General features: G+C 43.9%; 1 protein-coding gene across 1 annotated transcript in view; it reads left to right on the top strand.

The window, feature by feature from the left end:
• The window catches only part of LOC144763167 (amine sulfotransferase-like), a 293,959-nt gene that overhangs the window by 190,507 nt on the left and 84,608 nt on the right, over positions 1-18,844 (top strand). Inside the window, exon 5 of the mRNA XM_078648506.1 lies at positions 1,523-1,617. Coding sequence (XP_078504632.1) covers positions 1,523-1,617 — 95 coding nt within the window. The remainder of the gene's footprint in view (positions 1-1,522; positions 1,618-18,844) is intronic.

Consider the following 18,844-nt stretch of genomic DNA (forward strand, 5'->3'; position numbering starts at 1 on the left):
TGGGTATAGGGGTATATGTTTTGGGGTACTGAGGTATATGTTTTGGGGTGTTTGCGTATTTTAAGGGTTCAGATATACTTTTGGGTTATGGGGTACAGGGGTAGTTTTAGGGTTTAGGTATAGGTAAGGGTTTTGGGGAACAGGGGTATGTTTAGGGTTCAGGGCTAGGGTTGGGTTTTGGGGTATAGGGGTATTTTTAGGGTTCAGCGGTAGGTTTGGGTTTTGGGGTACAGGGGTATTTTAGGGTTTAGGGCTAGGTTTGGGTTTTGGGGTACAGGGGTATTTTTAGAGTTCAGGGCTAGGTTTGGGTTTTGGGGTACAGGGTTATTTTGAGGGTTCAGGGCTAGGTTTGGGTTTTGGGGTACAGAGGTATTTTTAGGGGTCAGGGGTAGGTTTGGGTTTTGGGGTACAAGGGTATTTTAAGGGTTCAGGGCTAGGCTTGGGTTTTGGGGTACAGGGGTATTTTAGGGTTCAGGGGTAGGTTTGGGTTTTGGGGTACAGTGGTATTTTTAGGGTTCAGGGCTAGGTTTGGGTTTTGGGGTACAGGGGTATTTTTAGGGTTCAGGGGTAGGTTTGGGTTTTGAGGTACAGGGGTATTTATAGGGTTCAGGGCTAGGTTTGGGTTTTGGGGTACAGGGGTATTTTTATGGTTTAGGAATAGGTTTGGGTTTTGGGGTACAGGGTATATTTATAGGGTTAAGATGGGTTAGTGTTTAAGGGTGTTGGGGTATTTTAAGGAGTAAGGGTGGGTTATGATTATGGGGTGCAGGGGTATTTAAAGGGAGCAGGTGGGATTAGCACACGATATGAGACATGGCATGAAGGGCGGAACGTACCACACGCCCCCAGCGTTTGTCACGCCCCCAGCACATGCCCACAGCACAACGCAGACACGCCCACAAGGGACTACTTTGCTGGCACGGTTCTTTTACCTTTTAAATGTATATGGTAGGCGGCTGCATTGCCTATGTCCTTCTGCTGCAACTGCCCTTTCCAACGTTATATTGGGTGTTGTGATTGGTGCTGTGGTTCCTGAGATTACCCGCCTCAAAGGTTTGGGCTCTCTCTTTATTATATTAGTATAGATGTAGTTGAACTTAATATAATTAAATTACATTAATTTCGACTTTTTTTTATATATAGCGCAAACTCGACCCGAAAGTATCAGATCACTTTAATAGAACACCAGTTGCATTACAGAAGGACACTTGAATTTTATTAGGCCCGGGGAGGTTAAGTGATTTGCCCAGAATCACAAGATGTTGAGCGTACCTGCGGGGACTCAAACCTGGTTTCCCAGCTTCGAGGTTGACCGCTCTTGGTTATTAAAATATTTTTTAATAAACTATTAGAATTTATTTATATATTTTTTAGAACATTAAATAATTTTGTAAGTTAAAATAAGTTAATTTAATTTAACATTAGTCCTTAAGGGCTTCTATTTTAAGTTCTCTATTATTTTTGATGAAACGATAGGGGTCATTCTCTACCATCATAACATAATAATCTGCTTTGTGTGCAGTGTTTGCTGGGACCTGGTTTGATCATGTCAGAGGCTGGTATACCAACAAGGAGGATTTTAATTTTCTCTTCATTACCTATGAGGAGTTAATTCTGGTAAGAATACATGTTTTTGTTTTTATCAAATAAACTAATGATAAAAGTAAAGCTCACAATACCTTTACATTGTTGCTGTGTCGAAATGCATTTCAGGATCATACTTAGTTCACACCTTACTTTTTATTTGCTACTTCAGGTAAAAGTGAAATGCTTGCTCCTAAAAAAAATCACTTTATTGCTGTTTTCAGTGCCAATTATGGCAAATCGATTACTAATAGAAGAACTGAGCTGAAGATGGAATGGCACAATTATAAACATTGTGATTATGCTTCGTGAATAAAGTTTATAGTAAACAACTCATCCTGCTGTTCAATTTTCTAGTTACTTGTTTTGTATAATGCACTGAGTGACAAAGAATAGGCCCATATCCGGGATATGCAAAAAGCAACTTGGCATTTCTCAGAAAATATTACACAATTTGCAATAATAGGGTTAAACTGGACGTTTACTTAATTCAGACTATATCTGCTTATCTAATCATTTGCGTACAATATATTGTTAAACAATATTTCAGGTTTTGAAGTGATACTTGAGGTGATCAGACACTGGTCAAGACTTGCAGGTTGCACAAAAACAATATCTGGCTGTGAAACAGATTCGCTAGTAAGGATGATCAACGTGACTGGTTCGGGTCATAATTTGAAAAACGTTTGAAAAAAAGATGCATTTTAGTAGATAATCTGTCCAAATGGTGTGATAAATACAGGGGTCTTTATCAGGAGTGGAGGGGACTGTTGAAGTAGTATATTATTTAAAAAAAATTAGACACTAGTTTAGTTTTTGGGTGGATAAAATCCAATAAAAAGCTGGATAGGTTGGGATAACTTTCTGTAGTGGGTATGTCCCACAGGTTCTGGTGTAGATATGTAGACACCGTAGACCACATCAGGTACTTGTAGAAGGTGTTTATTAAGCAGAAGTCATAGTCAAGATTACAGCCCCATCAGGAGCAGCCTACTGGCCGCTCAGCCCATCCTCAACTGTAGCTCTGATGCATCCAACATTCCACCCACACTAAGATTCCAATAAGAATACACACACTGGGCTGAGCAGCTGGATATAAGTACATACATATAACATGAGAATACTACACTTTCTACCCAGGAAATCCGTAAATACATCAATGTAAAAATAAGGAATAGAATTTGTGCAGCAAAAACATTACATATGGTGGCCTCAGTGCTGTTTGTGCCAGAACCACTTATCATTGTAAATGCTGGGGGCATGATGACGAGCAAATGGGTAGTAAGGAAATCTCAAGTGCTGGGGACAAGGAATAATAAAAATTGCATTGAGTAAGAACAGGAATCAAGAATCGGTGCTGTCCCAAGTGAGTGACAATCACTTAGGTTAGTTTTCACATACTTGGGTAGGGTCCCTTTATTCCATTGATCTGCAAATAATAATTAGGATAAAACTTAATAATGAGACCAGAAGTGTGGATACATGTGTAGGGAAGTTCATTGTCTACAAGCAGGTATTTATGATGGAAATGGGGCAGTTAGTTGTTTTGGTTGTTGTCAGGCAGAGGTTGGAAATTGACTGTGTAAGGGCAGACCAGGAAATACAATATTAGATTGTGCTGCATACAGTAAGATGTATGCAATGCTTTTCCAATCACAAATTATTAATTATTATATTCAGCTGCTATAAGGAGTATAAATGCAGTAAAAACTTCCTAGTGCAGTCCATTATAAAATTCCTGCTCTCAAATGTTCTACAACAGAACCTCTCTGGAAACCAGTTCCTTGGCTAGAGAGAGAGTATTGTTTCCCCACACCAGAATGCCTAGTATAGTTCCATAAAAACCTCTTGCAGTAACAAAAGAGGCGATCTAGGAGGACTAACTAAAGTGAGCTTAGCAGTCAAGCTATCAGCTGATATGCTCAGATGTGTGCGCTTGTATGATAGACAATGGCTTGCTGAGATTGGGTCATTAGATAGCCTGCATTCTGTCTCTTCCTATGATAATAGTTTTGTAACACACAAAAACTGATCCCCAGGTAATGTGCCTTATAAACGTCTTAATATGTTCAAATTTCTGTTGCTCTACCACCACAAACAGCCTAAACAGTGGCCCATAAATGCTAGCATTTGTAGAGTGCTCTGGCATTGGCCTTATATCTTTCCCTAACGCTTACTTGGTTGAATATCTATGTTGCCAAACATAGATCTGTAGCCCCAACAATTTTGCACATAGATTCATGCTACATAGACCTCCATTTGGAACCAATGACTGCAAGTAATGAGGTGAATTCCACACATCCACTTGCCTTATTGTGTATAATATATATATATATATATATATATACTAGCAGCCCGTCCCGACCTTGTCCGGGTGCAACAGGATTCCCCGACCCCCGCCCGCCCCGACATTGTGCAGCAGCCCGGACCCCCGCTCGGCCCGGCCCCGACCCCCGCCTGCCCCGACATGGGTCCCCTTACCTGAGCCGCCGCTCCTCCCGCCTGTCCGCTGCTTGCACCGCCGCTGGCCCGTCCGCTGCTCCTCACGTCACCGCTCCTCCCCCGCGCCATGTCCGCCGCTCCCTTACCTCAGCCGCCGCTCCTCCAGCCTGTCCGCTGCTCGCACCGCTGCTGGCCTGTCCGCTGCTCCTCACGTCACCGCTCCTCCCCCGCGCCATGTCCGCCGCTCCTCCCCGCGCTCCTGACGAGAGCACGCACGTCGCGGCCGGCGCTACTTCGGAGGGACTACTTTTTTTTTACTGTAAATCACGTTTTTTAAAAAATTTATATAGCCTATGACCATCTGCACACCCTGACAATTCCAATGGTGTATCGGGTGTGTGGATTGGCGCTGTGGTTCCCGAGTTTACCCGCCTCAAATGCTGAAAGTTCTTCCTTTATTATAGTAGTATAGATATATGATCAAGGCCACTGCGTTGGCCAAAACACGTTATGCCCACTTTGCACCGCTAAATATGTCAATAATAAAACTGATATCCTGACAAGAAGAAATCAGCGTATTGAAGAGTCTGTTTCTCGTTGTGATGCCTGCATATATATATAATCATAACCACTCTCGCTCCAGACAGAAAGAGAGCACGCACACAAGGCTTTAGAGTTTACGGCTTCTTTACTTCATCCAGCCTGCCTCATAATTGGCTTTGTGTGCATATGCACCTGACGGTCTAGGGAGAGCTTCAATTAATCCTGTACACATATATGGCTTACTATTGAACCTGACTTGTGCAATCTACTGCCTCAGACAGCATGACAATGAGGCTTATTGTAAGTTAAGGAGAAAGGGTAAAAAGTGGTGGACAAATCCGGTCTGACAAAGTAGTGGTTCCCTACTCTCTTTAAACTAAGGTGTACAACCATTTTTCCAACAGTTGAGACTGTGCTGGATCCACCAGTGAAAACCTTTGACCGACTGCCCAACTGACTTTGGGCTCTCAGTTAAAGTACCTCAGACCATCTGCCCTCTTTAGGATAGACATTCCAATGTAATTATTTCCTATTTGAGGATACTAGCGAAAGCCAGGAATACAAATAAATGGCCCCAATGCGCTTGGAAAAAAACTATGTGTTATTGGCATTCGTTTTTCGTTTTTCATAAATAAACTCCAGCTTTGGCAGTTTTTTTTAAATTGCTTGTGGGTGCATTGAACATTTTTATTAAGATCTTAAATAGCGTGTAGCTACCCATAGGGTTTCCCAGTACTTTGGAGCATGTTTCACAGCCTTGAGGGCTTGTGGAAGGTGGATAAGGAGATGCAGCCTCTAAGAGATTCAGGTGGAGCATTCCACAACATAGAGCCTGAATAGCAGAGCTTCAGTGCCTTTAAAGGATTCACCATGGTAGCAACTTCTCTGAATGCACAGAGATCTCTCGGCCCGATTCACAGAATGAACTTAAGACTAAACCCTAAACTTACTACTATTTGGTATTCACAGAATGCACTTACTACTTTTGGGATTCACAGAGTGAATTTACTACTTTCAGGATTCACAGAATAGATTTAAGACTACTAACTTTACGTCCGCACTCGGGCTGGAAATTCCGGCCCGGAGGTGGAGTTTGCGGCCCGGAGGCGGAGCTTCCAGCCCAGAGGCGGAGCTTGCGGCCCAGAGGTGGAGATTTCAGCCATGGCTAAATCCCCACCTCTGAGCCGGAAGCTCCGCCTTCGGGCCGCAAGCTCCGCCCCAAGCCAGAAGCTCCGCCTTGCATTCTCTGAATACCAAATAGTAGTAAATTTAGGATTTAGTCTTAAGTTCATTCTGTGAATCGGGCCCTCTGTCTCCCTGGTGGAGATCTCTAACTAGGATGAGCTCTAGTCTGTCAGTCTAGCAGGGTATCCCTCAGAAAACAGCTCACCAAGGGGTAAGTAGGCCCTTCTGGTGACGAATATGAGGGACTCTTCAGTGTTTGGGTGTTTTTTATGCACATATAAATAACAATACCCTGGGGTTCATTAACTATTGGATGCAATAAATAACTCCAGGTATGAGTAGACACATTGAAATGAGTTATAACATGCACATTTTGGTACATTCGGCACCTAAATTAACATTTCTCTGTATTTTCTACTTCTTCCCTCTTTAAACAATTGTGGAAAACTCAGAGGGATTACTTACTTACACTCATAATTGTGACACTCAGGAAATGGGTTTCCATACTGAAATATTCTGCTGAATACAAATGGAAAAACCTAGATACTTTTGCAGAAAACAATGCAAAAGACGACCTTAATCAGACTTTGTAGGGACTTTGGCATTGTTTGATGGGTGGGAGAGAATTCTTAGTGATTTACTATGAATTAGTCAAGTCAAAGTATCTTTATTCGACCAATAAATATGACCATAAAAGCACACAAAAAGACATTTTACATTTCGGTAAATAAAAGCAATAAAACAAAGATTATTATTGGGATATATAAAATCCTTTAAAAGACAAACTGAAACAAAAAATTACTTAAACAGTTCAAACCTAGCCAGCTGTTAAAGTGCATAGTTTTTCCTTATTTTAATAGCGGTAATAATATTGTTTAGGACAGCTGTACAAATTTGACAGAAGATAAACAATGGGGGGGGGGTACCCCCTATAAAAAAAAGAGTTTTTGATTTTATACATCTGGGGCCACATGACATGATAAAAGGCTTTTGTTGGTTCACTTTAAGTTTAAGACCTAGCATAAAATCATTAAAACCGTTTAATAAGAGTTTCTGGAGACTATTGCCTGTCCGAGCTAAAAGGACTGCATCATCTGCATATAGCAGTACCGGTATCACCTGAGAACCAATTCTAGGAAATTCTTTGCTACCTGATTTGAATGCCAAGTCCAGAGAGTTATTGTAAAAAGGAAAAGAAAGGGGGCTAAAATGCAGGCTTGCCCTCTTACAACCTCTATTGGGGCAGTGCAACCGCCAGTCCTTGTGTACCTTTCTGAAGTTGCAGTGTCCCAGTGGAAGCACCTTATACGTTCAAGCAGGTGGTGGTCAATTCCAGCCTCTTCTATCATATCCCATTATAGATCCCTATTTACAAAGTCAAATGCACAGGAGAAGTCCATAAAAGCCACTTGTTGTCTTGACATATTCACTTACAATGAGGTTGAGGGTTTGTTCTACAGCCCTTAGCCCTGGCCGAAAGCCAAACTAGACTGGAGAAAAGAAAGACAGACTCTGCCCAGGTCTCCAGTTTACCGAGGATAACACAACCTAATATTTTTACTGTCGAGTCTAATAAAGATATTAGATGGTACCCTGAAGGTAGGTTCCTATTACTCTTTTAAAACATTGGTACAATTATAGACTCTGTCCATGAATCAGTCTGATCTCCTTTCACTGCTGCTCTCAAAACATTAGTTATCAATGGGACTCAGAACTCAAAATTTGACTTAAACAGTTCAATTGGTACCACATCAGGGCCTGGGGCCTACCCATTTGCGGCCATCATTATCGCTTCAATTACAAAGGGGAGGTCTAATAGGTCAGCAATCCAATGGTAATTGATAGGACAAAACTCCCATCTATTATCCCTATCTGCCTGGTTCTCTAGCTTATCTGGGTTAAAAACGAAAGCATAATGATTGACCCAATCTTGTTTTAAAATGTTGCAATCTATCTCTGCAGATAAACTGTAAAAGGATTGAGAGAGACCCCTTAGGAACCAGGGGAGTAGGGTACTTGTAAACAGTAAAGTTAGGTAGTTTCCCTTGGTCAAATTACTGGGAGAATATGCCCAAATATTGGTCTTGGACAGAAAGCTCAATTTAGCATCAACATAAACAGTTTTGTGTATAAAATGTACAAATTTTATTAAAACAAACCATAAAAACAAATTTAAAAAAACAATCTTGTTCCTTGAAATGTTTTTTGCAGTTAAAAACTCCTTCACAATACATACAAGGAGCAGTGCATCATCATACTGTAGTCAACCAAGTTACAAAGAAAACTCATCTATTTTAACCAGTTGTCTGATTAACCAAAAAATATATAGGGGAAAGAGAGACAAACATAGACATAAACAATTTGTCATTCAAATGTGCACATCAAAACCCTCGTTATAACTCAATCCTAGACTCGTCTTATTGTATTGTTCTTGTTCTCCAGTGCCAGAATAGGAGAGACACATATGTTTAAAGTCTTGAAAAAGATGGCATATTACTGAAAGAGCCCATCGAAACGCGTCGACGCCCCTCATTGTACAATCGAATAACCCAACTCACCCTAAGAACAATACAATTGGGCATATTCTCCCAGTAATTTGACCAAGGGAAACTACCTAACTTTACTGTCTTTTAACTGTGACGCTCTGGTGAGGTCCTCTCATGCCTGAGCCCTGATAAACCTTTTCCTAAGTTGTAACACATGCTTATACTTAGATCTAGCTTCCCTAAGTACCAGAGTGTTACAGGGGATAACATTTGAGGCCAGCTTTAATACTGTGAGTGCAATATTGCACTCTGAGCTAAACCGTGAGTGTCCACTATATTCTTTAGGTTTCCCCAGAGTAAGCCCACTAGAGACAGCTCTACAGATCCCTGAAAAGCTATCCAGAATTTTCGCTCAGTCATCTGCCTTAGAAAGACAGCCCAATAACTCATTAAAATGAGTTGTGACCAAATTCTCAAAAACCTTTTTGGGGTCAAAAGAGGTCCATCTTAGATGGACCCCTTTATTTACAGAATAGATGACTTGAGTAATAGTCTTATCACCTGGAGATCTGCAAAAAGGGAATTCGAATTTTAAAAGAATGGGGTTATGGTCACTATACAGGAGCGGGCACACCTCATAGCCCTCAAGATGCTGCCCTAAATCCCTGGATAGCAGAACATAGTCAATGATACTTCTCTTTCCCCTTCCCGTAAATATAGGTAAGATTCCTTTCCCACTTGTCTGAAAGTTAGCTGAGAAAGTTAGGTTGAGGGATCGAATCAGCTTGTCCAGGGATTCCCCATAATTTCTTTCTACATTCCCCATCTAGGGTGCATTTGGTGATGTTAAAATCCCCGCCCATAAAATTGTTGTATAAACATGTGCATGTGCAAGTTCTGTGACTAATTACCACACTATCATGAATTAAAAGAATCAATCTAATCTCTCTCTCTGCCTAAATAAAGAGCGCTTTATCTGCACTTTGAAGCACAGTGGGTCTATATATAGTGGGCACAGAAAGGACCAGAATCCGGATCGGGGGGAAGGGCCCCAATGGCGATACAATCGCCAAAGGTAATAAGGGGTGGTTCCTCATGGGGGGAGGTGGGTGGTAGGTGGGGGCACAAAAGAAAAAACAATTTCCTCATATATCTAGAATGATGAGATGGGTATGAGCCAATTTGTGTTTAGAGTAGACACCGGAGTAGATATTGATGTTAACTATATAACTATACAACTATACAACCGATATGTTTTCTCCGTGATAAATAAGAAATATGGAGAATAAAATAAAAATAATAAATTGGAATGTTAACGGGTTAAGGGAGAGTAAAAAACTTGGTAGAATCTGTGAATTCCTAAATAAGTCTGGGGCCCATATCCTCTTCTTAGAAGAAACCCACCTTGAACAGCAGGAATGTAGGATAGCTTTTACAAATCAAAAATGGATACAGGACCTTCTTTGCTCTCAACAGAGTGGTAACACCAGAGGAGTGGCGATAATCACTAGAATCAATAGCGGGATAAGAGTTGAAAAGTATGAAACTGATCCTAAGGTAGATGGCTGACTGCATCATTAGCCATAAAAAACACAAAACTGACATGTGTAGTCTATTATGGACCAAATCAGGATTCCCCGGAGGCTTTGATTAGCATGAAAACCAGTCTGATTGAATTAAATGCTCCCATCATCCTAGGTGGTGATTTTAATCTTGTTCTTGATCCAAGATTAGACCGTACTTCCAAGGTGGCTTCGCCCCCTCTACCTAGATCTAAAAGAGAGCTTAGAAATATCATGAGGGATTTTAATTTACTAGATGTCTGGAGGGTCAAGAATCAGAACATCAGAGACTATTCATTCTATAGCTATAGACACAGACATCACTCACGCATAGACTTCTTCCTTATTGATCAAAGTCTGCTCTCTGAGGTTTTGTCTACCTCTTATATCTCGGCAATATTATCTGATCATTCCTTGGTAGAGTTGACAGCTAAACTTCCACAAAATAATCAAGTTAGGCGATGGACCCTAGATAGATCCTTATTATTACAGGAAGAGCTAAAGAATGATCTATTGATTTTTATGGTGGAGTACTTTGAATTTAATAAGGCGACTGCATCAGATCAAATAATATGGGAAGCCTTCAAGTCATTCCTAAGGGGGATACTTACAGCTAAAATGATAAGAAGAAATAAAATTAGGAAGAAGTTAGAGGAGGACTCCGTATCTAAAATAAAGCAAAAATAACAAGAACTACAGAAAGCCTCCTTAGAACAGCAGATTAACCTGATATCAATACAGAAGGAGTTGGAGAGTTTAAAAGCTAAATATCAGGCTAATCTAGATAAAATCATCAAGGAGAGATGGGATACAAGCAGGCTGCAAAACTTCTCCTATGGAGAGAAATGTGTCCGAATTGTGGCTTGGAAGGCTAGATCCGATCGTACTAGGAATTAGATAAGTAGATTGAGAATACTGAGCTCCGGGGACATATCCTTTGATAATTGTGAGATTTTGGAAGAAGTTACAACATATATGCAGAATTTATATAAGGGCAATGTCGATAAAACATCAACTGAAGATGCTGTTCACTGGTTGGAGGGACTAACCTTCCACATTTAACTGAGACAGATAGCCTGTTTTTGAGTTCTTTGATCAAAGAGGGGGAGGTCTATGACCAACTGAAGAGAATGGCTAGGGGAAAGGCAGCCGGCCCAGATGGGCTTCCGGCAGAAATATATCAAATGGGGTCTGATATTTTAGTTCCCATTCTCACGGCCTTATTTAATAAAATACACCTAGCAGGATTGTCTACTCCCCCGACCTGGTCTGAGGCTACGGTCACCTTGGTTCTGAAGCCAAATAAAGACCCTACAATAGTCGAGTCATATCGGCCAATCTCGCTGCTAAATACAGACTATAAAATCTTTGCGGGCGTGTTGGCAGCGAGATTGGCCAAAGTAATTAAGTCTTTAGTTCATGAAGACCAGAGGGGCTTCATGCCTGGCAGACAATTGAATGAATTGACCTTCCAGGCAATTGCGGCTATCGACTTTGCTACAGTTGAAAAATCCCCATTAACTATTGTGGCTATTGATGCCGCCAAGGCTTTCGACCAAGTTAATTGGTTGTATTTATGGGAAGCTTTGTTAAAGTTTGGTATACCAACTAATTTCATAACATCCGTGAAAGCATTATATCTCCATCCTAGAGCCAAGTTTCTTGTAAATAACTTACTTACAGATTGGGTCCAAATTACACGCGGCACCAGACAGGGATGTCCCCTCTCCCCCCTATTGTTTAATTTATATCTAGAGCCCCTAGTTATACAGCTAAGATCGGATGCTCTAATTGAACCTTTCCGCATGAATGAAGTAGATTTAAAATTTGCCTTATATGCGGATGACCTTTTAATGTTTACATCTAATCCTGAAATATCAATCCCTCAACTATTTCATCATGCAGAAGTGTTCGGAGAGGTCTCAGGATATAAAATTAACAAAGAAAAAACCGAGGTCATGCAATGGAATCAGGAGGATCAATTCCCTGGATCAAAGTCTCGGATGAGGTATCTAGGTATACATCTTGTTCAGAACATTTCAGAGACATCTAAAGTAAACCTAGACAGAGTATATAAGGACATCAATGTACTCTTACATCGTTGGTCGGGTCTACCATTGAACATTTTTGGGAGGGTGAACCTAGTGAAAATGGTCATTTTGCCAAAGATCACCTTCCTTTTTAACTCGATACCATTATCATTCAATTCCAAGGATATAGCCAAGTTGCAGGGACGAGTAGGATCTTTCATCTGGAATTCCAAATCGCCCAGGATTTCCCTGAAAAAACTGAGAAGGAAAATGAGGACAGGTGGACTCGCTATGCCGGACATTCTTCATTATTGCCATGCATTTCATTTTAAAGACTTTAGGTTATTGGCTGATAAAGCTGATACATCTTGTTTGGGTTTGTTATTTCAGGCGCTATTACATAATATCCCTCTGGGTCATGAATCTTTTTTATTTAAGTTTGGGGACCCAAAGTTCTACAAGAAGATAGACTAAAGGTCTTGGGCACGGCTCTGAGAAACTGGGTGTTTGTAAGAAAACAATTAGGCATCCCTTATTATTCACCTCTTGCTCCAATTTGGGATTCCCCGGGAACACCCGAATGTCTCAGAGATCAATTATCACTTCCCCTTAAAACAGCTGGTATCATGCAATGTCAGGATATTCTCGATGGCTCAGAATTATTGGGGTGGGATTCACTTTCTCGGCTGACAAACGTAACTCTCACTAGGTTCAAATTTTATCAGCTCTCTAGATGGTGCAGCACCATATCTTGGGGCCCTACAAGCAATTCCAAGTTTGAATTTGTAAAGAAAAAAGGGCGCTGGGAAAAAGAGATTTCCTTTTGGTATGAGGCACTAAACGAGAAAGATGAAGTCACAGAACTTGAGCTTAATAAATTATGGGGGGAAGTGGCAGCAGGACAATGTGATAATATACTAGCTCTTTGGGGAGATTCTTTCAAATTATTGTATACAGTGGTGAAACCAGCCCCTTTAAAACGAAATCATCTGTTCACCTTATACAGAGTATACATATCCCCTAAGAAATTGGTTAAGTTTACAAATCTCGAATATTGTTGTCCACGTTGTAAGTCTCCTGCTGCCGATGATTTGCACATGTTTGTTGAGTGTCCAAGACTATCTCTCTACTGGTCTAAGATTGAAGAATTTATAAAGGAAGTATTAGATATACATTTTGTTATCACTCCTATGATCATTCTTTTTGGCCTAGAGATAGGGTACCAGCTTAAGGAGATGAGGACTAAATTCATATTTTATGTAATGATTTTAGCAAGACGAGAAATATGTAAGTTTTGGAAGTCAGAGAATGCCCCAATTTTTGCTGACTGCCTTAGTTATATTATATATATTAGTGACTCCGACATCGCATCTGATATTTCTAGCCTTGTTAAGACCTGGGCGGCCTTAGTGGCTTGGCGGAACTGTTGAGAAATATTCCTATGATTTCACCAGGGTACTGTTGGTGCTTGGTCTCCAACCCAACCGAGGGCTGTTCAGATTAAAGGGTATGGAGTGGACTTAGCAAACAGTTGAGCCTGGAGGGGTATTCTCTTTCCTCTCCTACCCTTGATTAAATTCCTTGGATTTGATCCTGGAGGTTGGCATATCGTAACTTGGAGAGGTGGAGATACCCTATCCAGAATACCCATCAATGGTATATGAGGAATAAAAAATAAAAATAAAAAAAGCACAGTGGGTTGTTTCTCTGTGAAAATACACCCCAATGCGTTCAGTTTTAGACTTGAGACCAGGCATCCCTTTGCTGATGTGCTTGAAGTAATATAGCCAGACGTATTATCACCTTATTTATCTTCGTAGTAGCTGCAGAGGTTATTAGCACACCCTATGATCAGCTTCTAGATTCTTTAATGCTGGCATGCGTTTACTACTAAACAGCTATACCATACTTATACTGCTTTATATAGTACAGTATTTTTGTTGATAGGGTACAGAGTACTTTTATTTTGTGGGAACAAATACAGTGAAGATACTTTGGAGGAAGAGTGGAAAGTGATTGAGGACATTTATTTCATTACTAAAAGTTACTAAGGTGTTTAAAAATGACTATGAGTAAATCACTAGACTAAGTTGGGCTGAAGACTGATTCGTAGGAAGATTTTAGATGAAGATGAGCTGCCCCCGCTGGCAAGATGGCGCCTGACTGACAGCTGCGGTGATCACCCCTTTCTCCCAGAGTACCTCTTCCGGCTGGATATTGATTGCCGAACAGCCTAAATCCACCGTAATAAAGGATTGGATGCTCCCCTTATGACTTACCGATGGAAGGGCGAGGTTGGCCTCCTTGCATTGCGGAGGAACTTTTGACGGCGGTGCTGGTATCTGCCCGGCTGTTTCTCGCGGAGCTTCGCTGGATTGCGTCCGACAGCGAAGGAGGAGGGGCGGATCCGTCTGGAGAGGCCGTGCGGCTTGCAGCGGCACAGTGCACCTAACGAATCAAAGCAGGAAAAATGCCCCCCAAAGTCTAACCGAGGAGCCCGTGGGAAAGCTCCGGACGCACAGGCAAGCGCAGAAGCCCGGGATAACGCGGGGATAGTGGTCCCTAAGGGAGGCAGAGCAACGGGCCCTGCCAGTGCAAAAGGCTCGGTCTCCCAGGACTGCTTCAAGAAAGGGAGAGTGCTGATACTTATAAAAAAGGGGAAATAAGTGGCAGAGGCAGGGGGGCTAAAGGGACAAGAACCGGGCTTAAGGGACTTGGGAAGGCGCAACTGCATAGTACTCCGCCTGCTCTTAGAAATGGTACCCCTACCTCGGGAGAAAATAGGCAAATCGAGGCAAGTGAGTTAAATAACGACACACAAGATCAGTTGCTACTTTGTCACACTGACTCTATTTCTGACACATACCCTGCAACTACCTCCGTGAATGTGATCCAAGACGATCTTGCGGTTGAGATCAGCCAAACTAGCTGAAGCGGTAGCCCGCCTGAAAACCATGATCTGGGCCATGCTCGGCTGACGGAGAAAACACAATAAGACATTACTTCTGGCCCAACCCCTGTGCTGGAAGTTCCTGCAGTCGTTAAGGATCAGATGAATACGAGTAAACTAATAGAAGGGATCAGAGTAAGTAATGACCCAGAAGACACACTAGATCTAGATCTAGGGGATACATTTTTCTCAGTGACTGATGGCTCCGAGGTTAGCCCTTCTGAAGCTGAAGAGAAAAGCAACATTCAGCTCTCCAGCTCTACTACCAGCCCGGGCACTCCACAGAAAGATACAGTGGCCAGAAAAAAGAAACTCATGAAGAAACAGAGAGATGGCCAAGCTTTGGAGAAAAGCGGAGAAGGCTACTGCAGAGAAAGTAGAGGAAGTATGGACCCCACTCTGAAATGGGATTATCCTGCCACCAGGAGTATCTATCTGGACCATATAGGACAGGGGGTGACGAAGAAGACGAGTCTGCACCCTCTCTACAAATGATTTTGTTTCAATCAAACAACTGCAGGAGGATACCTGTATGGATGGAAAGAAAACAGGCTGGCAACGAAGAAGCTTCAAGGTGCAGTAAGAAAAACGGCTGAAGCTTGTACAGATACAAATGTAAGGCTGACCCATGTAGAAAAACGTACAAGTACACTAGAAGATAATATGGAGAAAGTTCAGCTACAGGCTGAATCATAGGATAAGAAGCTTATAGATCTCCAATAGAAAATGGAGGACTTTGAGAATAGGCAAAGATGCAACAACCTCCGCATTCTTGGTATTGAAGAAGGCGTAGACGGTGACGACATGAGGGCCTACATTTTGAGGCTGATGAAGGGTGCCTTTCCAGAACTTCAGCATTGGAATTGGGAGATCGAGATTCAGCGTGTTCACTGCTTTCCCATGATGCTTAAGAAATCTCTGCATCCAACCGCAATGCCAAGAGCAATCTTAATTTATTTTGGAAACTTTTTGCTTCGCGAATAGATTGACGCTAAAGCGCGCCCAAATGGCAAACAGGTTTTTGAGAATCGTTTTTTCTTCGTGAGGCCAGATTACTGCCACGTCCCCGTGGAATGACGTTGGCGATTAAGAGAGTTGATCCAACCGTGTCAAGCCATGGGAGCGCAAGCATACTTTATGAACCCTGCGAGGCTAAAGATTATTGATAATAACACATCCAAAGTTTTTACCTCGGAGGTTCAAGCTAAAGCTTATATGAACTCCTTGAAATCTTAAAGTGAACCTTAATTGGGTATTTCATTGCTGGGACCATGGGAGGGGTTCTAATTGGGTCACTTGAATCACTGGGGAAGCACTGTTTAAAAATAAAAACTTCAACAAAAAAGTAAATTAATAGATAGCTAAAGGGGGAAACCCGGTGGGTGCGAGAACGGGGAGACGGGGGGAGTCCAATAAGAATAGATAAAAGGACGACAGTGATGAAATGTTGGTTATCCAGGAAATAGACAGGAGAGCAGCAAGGGGGGGTTGACTTTCAGGCTCCATCACAGAGACCTTAAGTCTGTTTGCTTCACACTATAGGTGGGGGAGGAGGGAGGGGGCCGGGTTTGGAGACAGGGACGGCAGGGGTGGTTAAGAGGGGGGCTCAGGGAGGGGAATACTGGGGAAAAAATTCACCATCTAGTAAGGAAAGTAACTTCGGAATCCAGACAATCAAAAAAAAGGGAACAGGGACGGTACACCAAGCACTAGGCAATAGACAGTATGATAAATTATATATAATATGCGAATAGTAACTATTAATGTATGTTGCTTAAATGATGCCGCTAAAAGAAGGATGGTAAGGGAATATCTCAAGACCCTGTGGGTTGATATAGTCTGATTACAGGAGACGCATATTGAGGGGTCGGCAAAGATTCTTTTAGATCAGCTGGGATTTCACTTAATAGCATGTACCCCGCAAGGGACCAGGACTCGGGGGTGGCAATACTGGCTAAAAGAAGTGGGATAACGGTCAAAAAATGTCTGTCTATTAAGTATGGCTGATGGGTAATTGTGGAGTGACCCGACATCGCCATCGCCATCCCAGAGGGCTACAAGATCACCCGGAGGGACCGCACCGCCAACCAGATGGGAGGAGGCATCGCCATCATCCACAGGAACACCATCCGTATCACGACTAGCACCGACAACACCCTAACCACCGCCGAACACCTGCATTTCCAGATCCACACCGACCCGAAGACCACCCTCAGAGGCACCCTGATCTACCGACCCCCGGGACCACGCACTCAATTCAGCGAGGACATCGCCGACTTCGTCAGCCCGCACGCCCTCCCCTCCGCTGACTACATCCTCCTAGGGGACCTCAACTTCCACCTGGAGAACAACAACGACCGCAACACCAGCACCCTGCTCGACAACCTCGCCAACCTTGGACTCAAGCAACTGGTGAACACCCCCACCCACCTCGCCGGACACACACTCGACGCCGTCTTCTCATCCAGCAAAGACATCGCCTTCAGCCACGCCACAGAACTCCACTGGACGGACCACAGCTGTGTCCACTTCACCTTCGAAACAACGACGATCCACCACCACCAGCAACAGGTTGCCCGTAGAAGCTGGAACATGATCACAGCCGACCAGCTCGCCGCCTCCCTGAGCCAGCACCCTCCTGCCAGCTCAGCGAACCCCAGCCAGGCCGCCGACAACCTCACGAAGTGGATCAGCAACTGCGCGGACGAACTCGCCCCTCTGAGGACCCCGCCCAGCAGACCCGGCAGCAAGAAAGCCCCATGGTTCACCGACGAACTCAAGAGCTCCAAGAAGAACTGCCGAGCCCTCGAGAAAGTCTGGAGAAAGGAACCTACATCGGACAACATGACCACCCTCAAGCTCGCCACCCGGAAGCACCACCAACTGATCCGCGCCGCCAAGAAAACTGCATTCCAGGACCGGCTGGACAACAACGCACACAACTGCAAGGAACTCTTCAACATCGTGAAAGAGCTCCCCAACCCCAACGCCGGAAACAACGACATCACCCCTTCACAAGACCTCTGCAACTCCCTCGCCTCCTACTTCCACAACAAGATCACGGACATACACAACAGCTTCAGCACTCAACCGACGCACGTCACGACCACAGCAACGCCGCCCACCACCACCCTCCGAGCCTGGACCCCGATCAGCACCGAAGACACCGTCCGCATGATGAACTCCGTCCACTCCGGATCTCCGACCGACCCCTGCCCTCACCACGTCTTCAACAAGGCCGACGCTGTCATCGCACCCCACCTGCGGGACATCATCAACACCTCCTTCGACACCGCCACCTTCCCCGAGAGCTGGAAGCACGCCGAACTCAGCGCTCTACTCAAGAAACCTACAGCAGACCCCACCGAACTCAAAAATTACCGCCCCATCTCGCTACTCCCGTTTCCAGCCAAAGTCATCGAGAAGACCGTCAACAAACAGCTGGCCGCCTTCCTCGAGACGAACGGATCCCTCGACCCCTCACAGTCCGGCTTCCGAGCCAACCACAGCACCGAGACCGCCCTCATCGCCGCCACCGACGACATCCGAGCCCTGATGGACAACGGAGAAACAGCGGCCCTCATCCTCCTAGACCTCTCCGCGGCCTTCGACACTGTCTGCCACCGCACCCTAGTGCAGCGCCTAAGCAACGTCGGAATCCAGGAGAAGGCACTGGAATGGATCGTCTCCTTTCTCGACGGAAGAACACAGAGAGTCCGCCTACCACCGTACAAGTCAGAGGCCACCGAAGTCATCTGCGGCGTCCCTCAAGGATCCTCGCTGAGCCCTACCCTCTTCAACGTCTACATGAGCCCCCTCGCGGCCATCGTACGCCAACACAACCTCAACATAATCTCCTACGCCGACGACACCCAGCTGATCCTCTCCCTGACCAACGACCCCGCCGCCACCAGAGCCAACCTGCACGAAGGGATGAAAGAGGTAGCCGAGTGGATGACGACCAGCCGCCTGAAACTGAACTCAGACAAGACGGAGGTCCTCATCCTGGGCTCCTCGCCCTCCGCCTGGGACGACTCCTGGTGGCCCCCCGCCCTGGGCACC

The sequence above is a fragment of the Lissotriton helveticus genome, chromosome 6 (genome assembly GCF_964261635.1).
Source record: "Lissotriton helveticus chromosome 6, aLisHel1.1, whole genome shotgun sequence".
Classification (NCBI taxonomy): Eukaryota; Metazoa; Chordata; class Amphibia; order Caudata; family Salamandridae; genus Lissotriton; species Lissotriton helveticus.